The sequence below is a fragment of the Perna viridis genome, chromosome 6 (genome assembly GCF_037379345.1).
Source record: "Perna viridis isolate PV_CMFRI_1.1 ecotype Kerala chromosome 6, ASM3737934v1, whole genome shotgun sequence".
Classification (NCBI taxonomy): Eukaryota; Metazoa; Mollusca; class Bivalvia; order Mytilida; family Mytilidae; genus Perna; species Perna viridis.
This window is the reverse complement of record NC_142450.1, coordinates 29,016,102-29,034,769: the sequence shown is the minus strand read 5'-3', so window position 1 is coordinate 29,034,769 and position 18,668 is coordinate 29,016,102. Positions and strand designations below refer to the sequence as shown.

The following is an 18,668-nucleotide window of genomic DNA, read 5'->3' as shown; positions in this document are numbered from 1 at the left end:
GAATGTGTTTTTTATTCAGTACAGGAATGACACATTTAAATGAACGACTTTTTTTATTTCGAAAAATCATTAATTTTTAACATATAAATATGAATAATCAATATCATGTTTAATTTTTATTTACTATATATTAAACATTAACAACTTACGATACATTTCTTTTTTTTTTCCTATAATATATAAAAGAAGGGAAATATTATAAATTAATACAGAAATATATTCATATACACCAGTAATAACTGGAAAGGGTTTAGAAAGACTGTAATGCATGGAAATATAAACAGCTGTGCCCTGAACACGTAACAATCGTCCCCATATGGAAGTAAACTGAAAACCGGTCAGAACTCGTTGCAAACAATGTGCTCTACTGTGCGCAGCTTGATACAACAACAGAGGTCAACCAAGTATTAACACACCATTCAAGCTAGACACAATTCTGAATTTTGATCGCGATTCAATATTTGATACAGGAAACTAATTTGACCAGAATCACAGTGGCAACCTTATTCGTCAATAAGCACAACCCCAATTCAATCCTAGCCTTCCTTGTGTGGTATGACACCTTGTGGTACAATTTAAAAGAGATGCATTCATATTTACTCAAGTTATTGTCCGAAAATCATGAAAATGCTCGTTTCTGGTACATATTTCCTAAACAGTTCAAGGCACACTCCCAACATCAACCCCAGACTTCCTTAAAGGTATGTCATCTTGTAGTATACTTTCATAAACATATACACTCATATTCAAGTTATTGTCTATAAACAACGATAACAACATACCATTATATGACCATAATTTTTTTCCGGACTCATAAAAAGGATTTACAGAGGTCAATTTCAGAACACTTTAGGCATTTGAGGACACAACATTTTAACTTGATGCAGTAAGGTTAAATGTTGATATATAGCATAAGGTTCTTGGAAGAAAAGAAAACGGTAAAATAACTTAAAAAATAACAATAAGACAATACAATAAGAAAAGAACTTATAAAACAAGAGGATCGCAGGAGCCTGAATTGCTCAACTGGTTAAAATTTGTCTTTCAATGGTAATAAATTTAACTAGATATCCAACAATCTTGACTCAAGACGACATCGGTAGGACTTATCATAAGGACCATTTCAGCAATTGAAAGTTTCTTTCTATCTATTATAGGTTTCAAGATATTGGCTGAAACTGTAAAAAAATAATAATATTTCATCTTTCAAGGGCAATAACTCTTACAAGGAGTCGCCTGACAACTTTGATTCCTAAAAACTTTTAAAGGCCTTATAATAAGGATCATTTCAGCAATTGAAAGAGTTTGGCTAAACCTAGCGGTATATATGCGAAAAACTACTGTCTGATCCCTCTGTTCTATCTTTTGTAATGGCGGCCATGTTCTTCAACGAATCAAAAAGCATACGTCCCATAACTCATGTATATTTGTCAAAGCAATGGTGACTAACAATCTGATAAAATCTGAACAAAACATGTATAGCTGTCTCCCAAAGTGTTGCATCCACAATGTGTTCCTATAGGGTAGCATGTCCAAATTCAAGAAAGTCCCATAACTCCTGTAAAATTTGTCAAATCCAAATGTTGGCCCAATATGATTAACACAATGTGGTGACTAACAATCCTATAAATTTTGAACAAAATTTGTACAGCTGTCTCCAAGGAGTTGCATCCAATAAAGTGCTCCTGTTATGTAGCATGCACAATTTTATCAAAGTCCAATAACTCCTGTAAAATTGGTCAAATTAAAATGGTAGCCGAAAATGATCAATTATTGACTAATGTTCAAAGATTTGCCTAAATTTATATGATAAAAACTGCCTATACAATACAAAGAACAAACGTGCACGAACACCGGATGTCGCCATTTAATACGTCATAATGGCCTAATACAAATCCATACTTCCATAGACCAATATGATGTATTTGGACTAGTTAGTCAATACAGGTATAATTAGGTGAGGTTTTCCATATTGGCTGAGTTATTGGTCCTCGAATGACCATATTGGACCAATAACTAAACCAAAATGAAAACCTTACACATTAATACTACATGTATATTAAATATGATGACCAACAATCCCATATAACAAGATCTGTACAGCTGTCTCCGAAGGAGTTGTGTCCACGAAGTGTTCTATAGAGTAGAATGTACAATTCAACAACGTCCAAAAACTCCTGTAAAACTTGTTTGATCAAAATGGTGGCCCAATGTGATCAATTACATATAGTGACTAACAATCCTACATAATTTGAACAAAATCCCTCCACAGAGTCAAATGTGTTGGTTGTATATTTCTATATTATTATTTTCTTCCATGTAGCAGCAGGGAACAAAAAACAAGACCTTTACCAAAATGTATTCCCCTTATACAGTGGTAGCAAACAACTTTGCAAAGTTTGAAGTAAATCAAACATGCATTTTCCAAAATACTGTAAAATCTTGACCCTCCACATTTTTTAAGAAAAAGTCTCATAACTTAGAAACCTCAACTAGAATTTTCTCTTGAAAGTATACAGATCATAAGACCATGATAACAAAGAACTTATAAAGTATAAAAATAAGTTTTACTATTCAAGGGATTTTAAAGTTACAATGTTACATGTTAACACAGACAGACAGATGGATATATGAACGTGAACCATTATAAGACCCATCTCTAATTGATAGCCATATGTGTATAAAAATTGTTTCCTAAAATCTTTTATATTCATTATAATATAGTTTCTTCAATATTGCTCTCCAGTATTTCATTCCTTTTGTTCACTATGTGGGCTTTACAACCAACCTAAAATATAAAAAGAAAAGTCTAAAACATTATAAATGCTCCACACTATTAGCAAAATTTAAAGTACCATATACCATGCAATACATATAAATATATCATAATTTATGAAACATAATTAGACATTGATAATAATGGGACTAATGCCCTTCGCACCTGTTGATTTGGGGATGACAATGCCATAACATTATATGAATCTTTCAAATTTCTGCTATCGTAAAAAAAACAGATTTAAAAAAAACAAACTGACAACAGAATTATAAAAAATAAGATTTACAGTAACCTATTTTCTCCATCACAGCCCCTCTTGTTTAAACTGTGTGGTGCAAGATTCTTCAAATACTGAAAGGTCTTCATTTGTGTCTAATGAATCTATTGACTAAATATTAAGTTGTTTTTGTGCACATCATTCTGACCATAATATGGCCAAAAATGAACGAAATATATGAATTTTGGTCAAATTCAAGCTATCTTTTTGCCATTTGCATTCGAGAATTTATAGAAATCCCTATGTAAGGTTTAAATATTTACAACTCATTAGGTGGAGCTACATTTGTATGTGTAGTAACAAGCACTTCGTTCTACCTTTAATTGCTTTAATTTCAAAAGTAAGTCTTACATTTCACTTTTTGGACTATCATCATCAGGGGCAGATCCAAGATTTGAGTTTAGGGGGGCGTTAATTGAATTAAATGCCGTGCTAAGGAAGGCAAAAAATATTATGGAGTGAAATTTGTGGTGAAAAATGTTTTTCTTACCGATTGGGGTGGGGGGGGGCGTTTGCCCGGCCCGCCAGTCCTTGGATCTGCGCCTGATCATCTGTCAAATATCCTGGTACAGGATCACCCTGATAATCGGCACTTAGTTGACATCAAGGCTACTGAAATGTTTAAAGAGAGGAAAATTAAAAACGCATTATCATTTTTCCTTTGTTCTGAACAATTAAATCACATCATATTCTGCAATGATTTTGTGAAAGACTGAAAATTCATTTAAGAGTTTCAGTGGAAAAATCGAGAAAGGGGTTATTTACAAGTGTAGGTATTGAGTACTGCAACACTATTCAAGTGGCACTGCTTGTAAGAGTCATGCAGATTCTGTTATATGGGATATCGAAACAACTCCAAAAGACTTCAAATTTTTATTTTTGTTATTAAATAGCACTTCATCTAAGAATCATGCATAATGTGATATATGGCCGAAATGCCTAGCTTACATATTTTTATTTCTGATGTTTTGTTTGTATTGACGCAGTAAATATAAATTGACATTCTGTTTTTCATAGCACCCATGTTCTTACATGTAGGAGATAAAAAAATATATAGAATTCACTGTAGAATTTGAAATAAAGGGAGATTACTCTATAAATGACACTTAATACAATAGGTCTCAGTCTTGTAGTCTTTGCCCCATAGGCGTATATAGTAAACCAGAAATTTTCATGATTTTTTTTAAAAATAGACAAGGAGTTTCAATCTAACTTTTGACCATGTTTTTTTTATTACGGAAATGTCAAAAAATAATTTTTAGGTCCATTCTAGAAAAAAAGCACGACATTTGGTACACCAGAACATGTCAAACTAAAAATAGACTACTTCTACTTTCATTGTTATTTTGAGTTCATAAAATAAGACTCATTTTCTGACGCATTATTTTTCATGAAAATACTGTTTTCCTCAAAAACAAGTTTTTTGTGTCATAGCTTGATATTTATCCTATACTTTTGATGATAAATGATAATCATTTGCGAAAAAACAAAAACAGAAAATGGCAAAAAGAAAGCGCACTATATTTTTAGCCTCCATGTTTTGACGGACACCGGCTCCGGAACACAATACAAGACTGATACCTAATACTAATAAAAACTTTTAGATATCTATAAATGCTGTTGCATTTCTACAAATGTGTTCAATTTCCAACTTAAAGACAAAATATCTCTGTCCTCCTGCTTTCCTGTGAATTTTTGTTTCAATTTTAATATTGGTATCTTATGACAGTATTAAGTTAAATTTCTGATTTTTTCCAAAAAGAGACGTTTTGATAAAAAATACTTTAGTTACCTTTTAAAGATGAAAAGTGGTCTGAATTGATAAGACAAAGGCCTAAACCATTCTATAAATACCAAATTGTTTCAAAATCTCAATTGTTTTGGTCTCCTATTCATAAAAAGTCAAGTTTGGATCCCCCCACTTTTTCAGCCTTAACACAAGGGAGCCTCTTGGTAATCTAAAACCTGCTGACTGATACAGCCAATTGCAAAATGTTGAAGTTCATTTTTACACAACTTAGGTTTAATAGAGTGAAAATGTTGTATAGTTACCACCATTTCAATGAAAAAGGCACCTTGGTTGCCAAAAATGTGGACTTTGGTACTCTGGGCATGTATAAATATACTTAGTAGTTACAAAAGGAGAAATATCTCACAGACACAGATAGATATTTTGCAAGAACAGTAAAACAGCAAACACAGAAAACATAAAAAGTTTCCACTTACAACACAGACTTTTAAAGGAATTCACTTTTTATATGTTATTACCACTATTTTTTTATAAGCCGCATTAGAATTTGCATATAAGTGCCGTAAGAAAGGGTCATTTATGAATTAAAAAATGTTCAGTTGGTCAATTTTCACTTAAAATCAATCAACTGACAGTGTTCTAGCCTGGATTTGAAAATAGAGGGACGCAGGGGAGAGGGCACTTTAACCTGTAGCATATTTTTTTCAACAAAAATGGGACATTGATTTCGTATGTTTGTGTTAAGTCAGTAATTTTGTATTCTTATTGCTTACCTGCTTACCTAGACATTTGGTGTAGTAAAGCATATCTTGACTAGATAAAGCAGAATAAAGTGAAAATGCAAAACAAAACTAGACAACCTGATGCCCCCGCATTTAACCTTCATACAGCTATATCATAACTAATAATTGTAAAAAGCACTTTGTCAGATGTGTTATTGTGTCTGTGAGACACAAATTATGTCCCCGCATGTGGTTTTGAGTAAAACTCAGCATAGCTCAACGAAACTTGAACTCAATCTGTAACTAATCATGACAGACTCACATACCATAAACCAGTCAAATATATTCAAGCATTTACAAAAAAAACCGAAAAACTATTATTTCAATACAATTTTTGAAGTGCAGGCCCATTATTTTGATAAAACTCAGCGTAGAAGAATGAAACTTATACTCGATTTGTAACTAATCATGACAGACTCACATACCAAAAAGCAGGTCAATATCTTCAAGGATGTTTTTTTAAAGTGCGGCAAACTTATGGGTCGGACAGAATTACGGACGGAATTAACAAACGGACGGACAGTGGTAAAACAATATGCCCACCAACTCATCGTTGCGGGGGCATAAAAAAAATCAGTTTTAATATGTGATGTGAAACAAGTGAATTCAACCATTTTCAAGTCTCTACTCCAAGTATTAAAAATGCCAAAAAATCAAAATTGTTTATAATGCAGCGTTTTTAATTCATACGTCGATCCAAAAGGGGGCAGGCTAAGCCCTGGCTGCAGCATGAATAATATTTCTGGAGTACATTGTAGGACGAGTTGAGAACTAGTTCTAAAATGGAGTTCCCCCTTCTTTTTAAACTATATGTACCCACAAATGGTGGGTTTTTAAAATAAAAAAAAAATCATAGTTAAGATGAAAGTGGGAATACTAATTTGTTGATTTTGCAATAGCAATATCTTTTCTGAGAAGGTTCACTTTTACATCCATGTATGTAATTTAGCATCTAAAAGTTAGAGGTTTTGAAATACACAATGTACATGTATTGTACTTTGTAGTCCAAATACATTGTAAGTTTGCCATCTTGGAAGGTTAATTTTTTATTTTGCATGGACAGATTAAAAAATGACTTGATGATTGTGTGGTCTTGAAATATTGCATTTTGAACCTACATGTACAGTATAACTAGTAGTAGTACATACTGAAAAAAAATTGCTTCCTTGGAAACAGCAAAATCGTGGATTTTTCTAGCATTCAGCATCATCCTGTAATAGGACCTTTTCCCAAAGAACATCATATCAAATCATGCAATATTCCCAAGATTTTGACTTTACCTCCCTGATTTTAACTCTTAAATTAAATGGGAAAAAAATTAGATAATTCGCCCCTCCCCCCCCCCCACAATATGACCAGAATACCAAGATACAACCATGAAAAAAAAACAGAAATATTCCAATGGTTAACAATATTCCATTTTTTTGAAATTTTGAAATGGGTAAAAAGCACCTTATGAATGTGGTGGTGGTGGTGGTCGGGGGGTGTCAATATCAGGACTTGAGACTTGTTCCCGAGCTGGTGAATGCAGATAGTGTACGTTTCATTTGTATCAACATCGGATATTGCGCCAATACCAAGCTCAAGTCCTTCTACAAACTTGTTACAAGAACAGTTTCTTCTTCTGGTGATGTCTACGTGGCAGTAAGACTGATGTGAGTAAAATTTAAACGCTGACGTTTCCAACTGAAATTTGAACGCCAGTTTCCGTTTTCCGTCGGTATCACGTATGCGCTTGAATTTTCACAATTATCTTCTTCTCGGTAAAACCCTTGAAAGATATGTAAACAAATTACGTCATTTTGCCACAGTACTGAAAAAAAATGACTGAAATGTACAGTACCGAAAGTTTACTGAAATCTTCAGTACTGAAAATTGACTAAAATTTACAGTACTGTAAAATAAAAAAAAATCAAAGTACTGTAAAATGACAAAAAAGGTAAGTACTGAAATTACCTAAAGAAATTCCTTACTGAAATTACCTAAAGAAATTCCTTAATGAAATGTTATTCGAAAGAAAAGTACTGATTTTAAATCGGCATTAAAAGTACGTGAAATATGTAGTTAAATTCCTGGTAGTGTAGAATAAAGCATGCTTCCTTTGCAGCAAGAACGCGTTACTCCCAAATTCTATTTTTGATAGGGCTTTGGAAAAACTTAATCATAATATGTCTTGGGTCTCTAATATGTCTCTGCCATGAACTGTTATTCTTAGAACTATTCTTTTTGACGTCATTACGAATATTATGACATGTACCTATCACAAAAACTGAATCTACTTCAAAATGACGAGGATTAGAACTGTTTCTGACAGTATCAGTGATATAGTCAAGAAAATACTTTTCTAAATTATTTGTACGTGACCTCTTCGGAAATTAAAAGTGCTAATATATGTTGCAATAGTGTGTATTTTTTTTAAATACTGATTGAATTCGCATTTACCATTATGATATTTAATATTTACAATTTTTACATTTTGTACTACAATTGTAGACCCTTATGGAATTTTAAAGTGTTTGCACTCATATATTTTACAAAGTATGTCAAATTTTTGAGTTTTTATTCCACTATATATGTGTCGCACTCACATGATACAAAGACTTACAAATTTAACATTATATTCAAATTTGTTAACCCGTATGGAAATCAAAATTGCCCACTCATATATTTTGTAAAAATATCTCAAGTTTTAGAATTTTGGTTCAAAAATATACATGTCGCAGTTACCTGTATGATACAATTATTGATTTGTTTAAAACATTTTCTTGTTGACATGAAGTGATTGAATCGGAACCACAATATAAAAAATAATGTTTTCATTAATCATTGGAAATGTATTCTTGTGTGGTTAAACCTACAACAGTTTGTTTTGAAGGGCGTTTTTCATACCTGATAGTTAATTTAAAGCATCACTAATAAACAAAATCTCATCCTTGTATTCTATTGATTGTAAACCACCCGCCAGTATAGCAGAACCAGGTAACTAAGAAACGATACAAACACTTTTTAAATAGTCTTTAACTAAATTATTATTATTTATTTCGAGAATATTAATTCAAAAACAATTTTTTCGTTGACATGAGTTAATTGAATCAGATGTACGAATTCATGAAGATAAATGTTTCAGTATGTTCGAGTATTCGTGAGCATTGGAATTACTACAAATTGTTCAAAATGCGTTTTTCAAAACTTATGGTGAATTCCGAAACATAATCTCTCATCATTGACTTTTTATTAACCGTAGGACCATCAAGCCTCAAAAAGAGAACTAGGTAAAGATAGAAACGATACAAAAACGCTTGAATTAAAACTCAAACTCAATTTTTCTGCAGCCTTATTTGCAAATCTAGATCTTTTATCGTTGACATGAGGTATTTGAATCGGACGCACAATTTCAGTAGGAGAAATGGTTACAAAGGCAACATAATTTTTTAGGGTTCGACCTACTGCAACTTGTTTGTAAAGCGTTTTACTAACCAGATCTTATTGTTGTCTTTTGTCTTTTTTTATTGTTTGCAGGACCAATGGGCCCCAAAGGTGATCAAGGTAAGTTCGAAACAATACCAAAATCTTTGAATAAAATATTTTTATAATATAATTATTTAGTCAATATTATGTATAAGGAATATCTACCAAGTACTACGTATCAGTATCTTGGCGTGCCGTCTCTTCTGGAATATCAACGATGTATAATGTTTTAACTGAATATGGGGAATAAAAGTATATGGTTGAAAATTCATAGGGTTTAATGGTATTTTTTCTGATATAAATCTTCATTTGAGGATTTTCAGATCTAGAATATCTTTCGTATTTTTAAAGACCTCACAGCTTTTACCTACACAGCTAATGAATCAATATCTTTTTGTTCTCGTTTTATCAGTCTTCTTGAATAGTCCTACACAGCATCCATAAGTTATAGAGCTTCGTTCACTGTATGTGGGACCTCTAGAAAGGACCTGACGGAGAGATTCACTTTCAATGACGTTTTGACCTCCCGTAATGACGTGACCGAAAGGACCATATTTGAATGGAAAATATTGTTGTGTATTGAATTTTTGGTTGAGAAGCATTTTCACTTAAATTATTGTGATACTCGTGAATCTTTTCAAGATATTTAAGTGAGATCATCACAATATTTAAATTCACAAATGATTTTGTAAAGTTTATTGAAATGTTCAAAGATTTTCACCTCTTTTTAATCCGAAGAATGAATTCCTTCTTTTACTTATTTGTTGTCCTTTGTAGGAATACAGGGCACGCCAGGTGTAAAAGGTAAATAAAAACGATATAAATTTGTCACTGACTTTAATAACAATTTGTTGAAAAAAATAATTTTTGTCGAAACTAAGATTTTCATAACTTGTAATAGACCACGGTAATTCATACTTCGTGAATAATTCTTAATGCAACTACAACAAGTGTGTCTGTGTTTGCAAGGTAAACTCAGAACTCGCAAAAATCGGAAAATTGGTTGGATTTGAAAAAATTCTGCAGCAGCCGTTGAAAAAAAAATGCCACGTTAAACAAAAACATCATTTTTTTATTGAAAAGAAGCAATGTATGAGGTTTTTGACGGCCATTTTGAACGTGGCATTCATTTTGAAATTTGCATGAACGTCCCCAAAGCATTTTGGTGTGTAAAGGGAAAGTAAATAAGTAATGGATTACGATGTCAGAAGGAAGCGCAATTTTTTTTACTTTTCCCCTATAATTTCAAAGCAAAATTTACGGAAGAAGTGATTGATGCATAACGTACACGCAAACGTCAGACAACATTGACGAACAGCAGGATTGAAAGCTAGAAAACTAGAATATCTGAGGAAAGATCCAATGGCTACTTCCGAAGAGTGTTCGTGTTGCCGGTCAAAAACCTTTTCAAATATATCTTTTTTATCATTTGTGTAATCTTAAGCTTGACGATGGTAAAGAAAAACTATTGACCAAACTTAACGACAAACGTGATGACTTTCCATTGTCAACTTTCCTTTCATCTGTGGCAACATCCCTTCGGCTCCTGCGTATGGAGTGTTCATATCACAACTCATACGTTATGCCGATCTTACCGAAACAATGCAGACTTTTTGTATCGCGCTAGAACTCTAACAAATAGGCTTCTAGAACAGGGTTATTTTCCTATAAGATTGAAGTCATCACTACAGAAGTTTTATGGTCGTCATCATGAACTCGGATCGTTATTGTGTATCCATCTGTACCATGAAAACTGATTTATTCAACGGGTCATAGTTTTCCTGTTCTCGTTTGTCTACATCGGACTTGATTTTTATGAGCAACTCGGCGGATCTTTCTAGAAAAGCAGAGGACGCTTACACTACCGGTGCACCTGGTCCATGCTCCCAGTTGTTAGTGGAGTCCGACTTGCTCATTTATTTTTGCTATTTTGTATGTATGGTTTTAGTAACTTTTTGTTCTTTGTTGTATATGTCTGTTTTCCATGTCTGGTCTTTGTCCCTGGATTACATTCTTTTGATTACCGCTATAACCTTGGTTCCCTTGATTACTCTTGACAAGACAGCATGTTTTGGTGATCAGAAAAACAGGATCGTAGAAATTTTCATGGAATATTCTTTGTTTACATATTGATATGTAATACTTGTATCAGTACCAAACCCACTTCGTGACGCGAGCTAATCGAAACGATCGGAAAAAATTAATCTGCTTATAATCTTCCTTCAGAAGAGTTCTGCAATATGGCTATCCACATGTATTTCAAAGATTTCGAATTTTGCATATCCTTGTGCACGCTTCAAAAGCGCATTTTGTACATATCTTTGTTTACATGGGTATGATTTTTTTTCATAAGAACCTAACTAAAAGTAAATGTGGTCTTTCATTTAATAATAAAAATAATAAGTCTAAAGTTGTCCCCGCACTTTCCCCAAAATTGTCACAGTACACAAAATTGGTGAATGTAGCAAAAAATTTGAAGCATATGTACCAAATTTCATAAAATTCTGATCATATTAACACTGTTTTCGAAGGGGGTACATTATGTTTGGAGGGCGGCCATTTTTATACATGCAATGAACTAAAATATGACTTTAATCTCACTTAGATAGCTTTATATATCAAGGAACTTTCGGAGAGATATCTAAATTCATTAATTGTTCTTCAAGGAAAAACATCTGAAAAATCACAAAAATCCGTTACCAAGGCCAGTCATAAGATATCGATTCACATTTTTGCATTATATTATAGAGATCATCGATCCTACCACCACACCAATTTTCAAGTTGCTATATACTTTTCCAAAGCGCCCATCATTTCAATTTTTTGTTACATGTACATTTGTTTGCACAAAATGTCGTATAAATCCCTCAATTCAAAAACAACATTTCCTCAAAATTGGAGAAAAATCCGTTTCTATGGCAACATTAATTCTTGAATTGTCTTGCAACATAAATATTTGGAATCGGCATGCTGTTTTCACCCTAAAAACTAAATCTTGTTTTTGTTGAAACATTTCGAATTTTGACGGGAAAATCGGTTTCCATGGCAACAGCTCTTTTTGAAAACTCCTAAATCAGTATGTCGTTATCAGTCTAAAACTTGACTTTCATCTATGTTTTCGCATAACCTTTTTTGGCATGCTGAACTCTACCACTGAACCAAATTTAAAGTTTTTGCCCACCTAGTTTTCTAAGAAACGCAATGTCCTATATTTTGACCTTGTTCCCTTTTTAGCTTTTCTCTAAAATTTAAAACACTTACACAGAACGTCTGAATCAGGTTGTACAACATATGTTTGCAAGATTCTTTTAACGATTTTTAAGATCCCGGTGGGAAGAATTATGAGGAGCCAAAAGTGGAATAATAATAAGTTTACATGTCTCGAATCGTTGGGCAAGTGTCCGAAGTTTTGTTGGGAAAATCAGTCACCATGGAAACAGTGACTTTCACATGATCTTGAAATTCCTAAATTAGATTAATCGTGTCATTTTCCATTAGAAATCAAATTTCATCCAAATCATAGCATTTTTAAATTTTGGCCTTGAAATCGATTTCCATGGCAACGTGCAACATTTCGTTTCCAAATTGTTTGGGCATAATCTTGTTTAGAATATCAAACTGTACCACTGTACCAAATTTCAAGTACCAAAATAACTAGGTTTCTGAGATTTAACAATATTTTTTTTTTCTTTTTCTCCTTATTTTGCAGCCATTTCAAACATGGCCGCCTTTTTGGTGGTTTTGAAAACTTTAGGTAATACTTCAGATGGTACCAGATATGTGGGCACATTTTCCTAAGGGTCGACAAAACGGTTTCTGAAAATTTACCCGGAATGTTTATTGATAGGAAAAAAATAAAATAATAATATCAATGATGAAAATCAGAGTTAAAACAGTAAGTCACTGACCTTTCGTGGTCGATGACTTAATAATAAGAAACAAAGCAAAATCAATAGGGATCCCAAACGTCGTTTTTAGAGCCCTACTATCAAAGAGAACCTGTGCAAAAAAACTCCTTTTATGTGAGGACTTAATTATAATAAGAGGAACAAAAACAAAAAGTCGCAAAATTAACTCAAATTAGTACAGAATATGGATCTTTTTGTTTTATTTATTACTTTCTTTGTGGGATGACCGGGTATTCCAGGTGTAAAAGGTAAATAAAAATGTTAAAAATGGGTCACTGCTAAAAAAAACAATATCTAAAAAAGTGTCCTATGTACTGATGAAAATGTTATATTGTCGAATGTTCGTCAATTCGGTCATTGATGAACTTTCTCTATGAAGTATAATTCTAACTTTGGTTATAAAGACTGACAACAAGACAACTCAACACACATATTTACAAGGCGTTCAAAGAACAAAATCATAGATAATCATGATCACATTGGTGTTAGCTTCATTTGCTGATGTGACCTCCTTTCTTAGACATGGAGATAGTAATCAAGAAAACCAAGACTCTAGCGGAATTCAAGAGCACGCAGGGCTAATGCCAGACAGTGAAAACACACACACACACAACATAGAACATAAAATAATCAAACAAAATAGTACGTAAAAAGTTACAAAAATAAATGAGCAAAAACTGAAAACATGAACAAGGTGCACCAGTAGGGTAAGCGACCTCTGCTTTTCTAGAAACATCCGCCGAGTTTCTCATAAAAAGTCAAGTCCGTGGTAGACGGGAGAGGAAAGGAAAACCGTGACATGTTAAACAAATCAGTCCTCATGGTGTAGATGGATACACCGTAATGATCCATGAAGTTATGACGACGACCATAAAACTTCTGTTTTGATGATTTCAATCTTGAAGCAACATAATCCTTTTCCAGACACCTAATTGTAAGAAGTCTAGCTCGGTACAAAAAAGTTGGCGGAGTTACGGCAAGCCCCGGCATCACGTATAAGTTGTAATATGAAAATTCTATACGCAGTATGCATTCCGTATATGTCAATTAAAAGACGTTTGTTTTTATTTTTTGTTGCATCGGCGGATTGCGGAGCCAAAGCATGTTTTAAGCATCTTTATTTCACATCAATAATAATGACTTATGTTCTCCAAAATTTGTATAGTTCTGAATCCAACAATAAATGTACAGATGTTTTAAGCATTACTGTGTTGACCTTTGAGAATGGCAATATATACAATTGTACAATACAGTAGATACGTGTTGTAACAGACAGAAGGCATAACGATGGGCATTAAGCATGGAACTGTAATTGCTCATCTTTTTCAACAATCCTGAAAGAGATACTTCATCAAAAACATTTTACAACAATAGGGGCGTACGTTTTCGAAGAAGCAACGTCGTTGTCCTGCAAGAAGCAGAAACTGCTCAACCTTCAGGAACACAAAATTGCAACCGTTTTTTTTTTTTTTTTTTTTTTTTTTTTTTTGTTCTTTGTATTTGAGTATTGTTCTTTTGTTAAATGTAATTTACCATTAATAAATTGTGTAAGGTGTGTCTAAAAGCATTAAACCTTGCAATATATAACTCTTTGGCTATATGACCAAATCTTGCTGGTCATCTTCACCTTTGCATTTAATTTGAATAAAAAAACTCACAACAAGATACTCATTTTGTCCCATTTTTACGCTATAAACTGAATATGTTCAAAATGTAGTAAAATATCCATTTTGTCCCATTTTTACGCTATAAACTGAATACGTTCAAAATGTAGTAAAATATCCATGCATGGCCTTAAACGTATTTGAAATAACATTTGTCGTGAACCTTGTTTTCCATAATCCTTTATTTATTGATGTTATAGTTGGTTTTTTTTCTAAATTTAAGGGGACAAAGGTGAAAAAGGTACTGTTGGTAAGTCTCGTTTTCATTAAGTATTTTTTTACTGATGTGAGAATAAGGCCTTTGCACATTACATTATAATATTGTGTATTGATCAATGATTTTTTTTTTCAAAATTTGTTTTCAATAATAAATTCATGAGGAAGAAAAAAATAGCCATGCTAGTTATATTATATTATAGTATATTAGTAAAGTATAATATTTAATTTTTGAATCTAAAGAGAACATTTACATGATACCAACACATTCTGTATAAGTATACCCGTGCACTTAAAACATGTCCAACCTTTTTTGAGTTGAGGCTTTACACTCTCATTAGACACCAATACATGCATTATTTTATCAAGGCTTTTAACTTTTATTTTTGCAGACATTGAAACACTGCGGAATACTATGAAAGAATTATTGACCGATATGGTGAAAAGTTGGCGGAATGATGTATGTTTGATTAACTTATGTATTACCTATACACCTTTACTGATGAACAGGTGCACAAAAAGTTTTTTTTCTCTCAAAAAGCATCTTCAATATAAGTACCCACTATAGACATCATTGGAATTATATTGCTATATATATATATATCATCACAAGCACATTGCTAGGCTCAATTTTTTCAACCGAGGCCATCTGTACGTTTGACACAAAACAAAGTTCCATTTTTTAAATATAGAAAATTAATTAAAATATCAATTTATTACGGCATTGTTTCGCTCTGTTCCTAGAGTGAAGCATAAAATAACAATTAATAAGCAAATTGTCCTCTATTCCATATCGTTATAAGTCTTTTCTTTAAACCTGTTATTCTGTTAAATTTCGGTAGCCCTTATTTCGAAACCACGTGCCAGAAAAGCTAAACAAGCGCATCCAAATTTTAATATATTGACATGCCTGGACTAGTTTTAGACTTTAAATTTCCTAGATACATTGAATATTGCTATTCAATTTCAGATGAGCCTCTTGTTTAGTTTTGTATTGTAGTCAGTTTCCTTTACTGTTGAGGACTTTACAGTGTTTAAAAACTGATATCTTTTCATGAAAACTGATTTATTCAACGAGTCATAGTTTTCCTTTCCTCGTTTGTCTACCCCGGACTTGACTTTTTATGAGCAACTCGGCGGGTGTTTCTAGAAAAACAAGAGGACGCTTACCCTACCGGTGCACCTGGTCCATGCGCCCAGTTTTTAGTAGAGTCCGAGCTGCTCATTTGCTTTTGTTACTTTGTATGTATGATTTTAGTTTACATTTTTTTGTTGTGTATGTCTGTTTTCCATGTCTGCTCTTTGTCCCTGGGTTGCATCCGTTTGATTATCGCTATAACCTATATATGATATATATATCAGTTATAGTAAATGCCCGTGTTCCCATTCTCAAGTAACGCCTATCGCTATATCCGACAAAATGCCAAGAATAGAAACCGTTTTTTTTATTGTACAATACATGACCGACAATACTTGATCTTCTTATCTATAGAACTATCTCCCAAATCTTGTATTATATTTTAAACGGAAGGCTGAACTTTACAGAGTACTGTCGTATTACAAATATTAAATGGATGTAACTCATTAAAGAGACAATAACCCCACCTGGATGAAAATGTAAGCCAAGTCTAAGGCCACATATTGGTCTTCAATGAACGACGAGGAAATCTTCATACCACAGGACAGTCTACAGCTGGTCCCAAACATGATTATACACACTTACAGCGAAAGAGTAGCCCTATATACCCATTAAATAAATAAAATATTCGTAAGGAAGAAAATGAAGAAATACATACAGAGGCCAGAAATTCCAGACTTTGGACAGGCGAAAAAATGAGGCGGTGTTTAAGTACTTTGGCGTGATCTCAAGCCTACCACCTTAAAATCTGGCCAATCAGGAAAAAGTATTACACAACTGAACACACCTTAAATTAGTTTCAAATGTGTGAGTTCTTTTAAACGGAATATAAATTTCACAAATGTACAAACTAAGGATTACTAACAGTAAACTGACATGACTGCTCCAGACCAGTTTAACCTACAAAGTGTTATATCCTCATCGTATGTAAAATCAATCCCAAATCTTCCCTTACGGGGTTGAGAATCACGGTACATTATAAGTCAAACAATAAGGACACAACCAAACTGCTTTTGAATATAGTGTTTTTATTTCTATGTAAAGATTCTATGTGCGAATCAATGTTAATACCAAACATTGCAATCCTTAACGATTTGACAACGATATCACAATTATATCCCTTACGAATGAGCCTATTCAACTGTTTAGTTATCGGTTGAGTATTGAGCTTTCTGTGCTTTGTGTAGAATATTATCGTAAAATGAAGGCTGAGAAATGTCTGCAAGTATCAATCCTTTACAAGTACATCTGTATTTAGGAGTGGGTTCCTTGTGTCGGTTGAAACCTTTTATCAATGCTTTTTACGAACTTGTGATATCGAAAACCTTAATATAGGAATTTCTTGTTTATCAAAAAATCCAAAACATTGTTACAATTACAAGCAAATCGAACCACTTGTGACATGTTAACACCATATGATGGTGACAGAGGACCTCGCCATTAAAAACGGATAATTGGAAATAGGGAATCATGTCTCCGATCTTTAATTTAAGTTTTAAGTTTACCATTATCGATTTGAATGCTAAAATCTAACAACGGACATGTTTTATTATCAATATTTGCTTTACTTAAAGACAGGTCGATAGGATATATATCTTTAGTATAAATACTGACGTCATCGTTGTTTAGAGCCCAAATATCGTCCAAATATCTGAAGGTGTTATTAAATTTTTCTACCAAATATTTTTTGGAAGTGGAAGGGTGTCTATTCTAGCCATAAAGTGTGATGTGTAAGAGTACAGAAAGAGGTCCACAATAAGTGGTGCATGATTCGTCCCCATGGAAGTTCATAAGCTTTGTTACAAAAAAATTATAATCAGAATTTATAATATATCTTTGAAACTAATGTTTTGTAGGGCAAACGCAACCAAGGAAAGAGCTGATGACTTAAAAGAGTAGATGGTTAGAAGCATAAGCCAGAAATAAACATAATTACCCTGTCATGATTCTTTACTTCAAAGGCATATCGATACATAAGGATTAAAATGAAATTTCATGTGACAAAAACAAACGGAATGAAAGTTTACTTACCCACTTAATCTTATTTTTGAAAACAATGTTTCAGGAGTCACTCTGACAGTCTGTTTGTATAAAACATAACACGTGCCTTCTTAAAACAACTACCAATATTTTTCTTTAGTCGCCTATGTGTGCGTGATAGAGAGACAGAGAGAGATCGCCTTGATACATTATAACGACATAATAAGAGTAGTAAATAAATGTTCGAATGTTACAATCCCTGTGCATGTTTGCCACTGTTATTACACGATTACATATTACACTGTTTATGTGGCCCCGTACAGGTCCGGGTGTTAAAAGAATAGGCCTGCTGCAGCAGCGCTAAGCTTGTCGTAAAAGGCGACTAAATCGTGTTCAGAAACCTAGCCGGGGTCTAGGCGCTCTACCCACAGAGCAAATGGGATGTGTGCCCCAGGTGGCGGAATGGGGTACCCCTGGCGTATTACATGCTGGGGTTGTCAGGCTATAATACGGGAAACCTGACCGCATATTGGGAGAGATGTCACGTTCCTCGCACGTTAAAGAACCCTGCTATGGTATTCGATAGGAATAGGAACCTTCGCGCTCCGCCACAGGAGGCTAAATTGCCCGACCTTACCCATCTTCCTTTTTTTCTAGTGGCAATCAAAATTTGCCGACCCTATTATCCTTGTGTCCCATCCTTTTTTTC

At 33.4% G+C, this 18,668-nt stretch overlaps 1 protein-coding gene across 1 annotated transcript in view; it reads left to right on the top strand.

Moving 5' to 3' along the window:
- Positions 1-17,917, top strand: part of LOC148614438 (uncharacterized) — a 35,262-nt gene extending 17,345 nt beyond the window's left edge. The window contains exons 10-14 of the mRNA XM_088586177.1: positions 9,105-9,131; positions 9,831-9,857; positions 14,849-14,875; positions 15,234-15,301; positions 17,836-17,917. Of these exons, the coding sequence (XP_088442303.1) occupies positions 9,105-9,131; positions 9,831-9,857; positions 14,849-14,875; positions 15,234-15,301; positions 17,836-17,862 (176 nt within the window). The 3' untranslated portion in view covers positions 17,863-17,917. The remainder of the gene's footprint in view (positions 1-9,104; positions 9,132-9,830; positions 9,858-14,848; positions 14,876-15,233; positions 15,302-17,835) is intronic.
- The last annotated feature ends 751 nt before the right edge of the window (positions 17,918-18,668 follow it).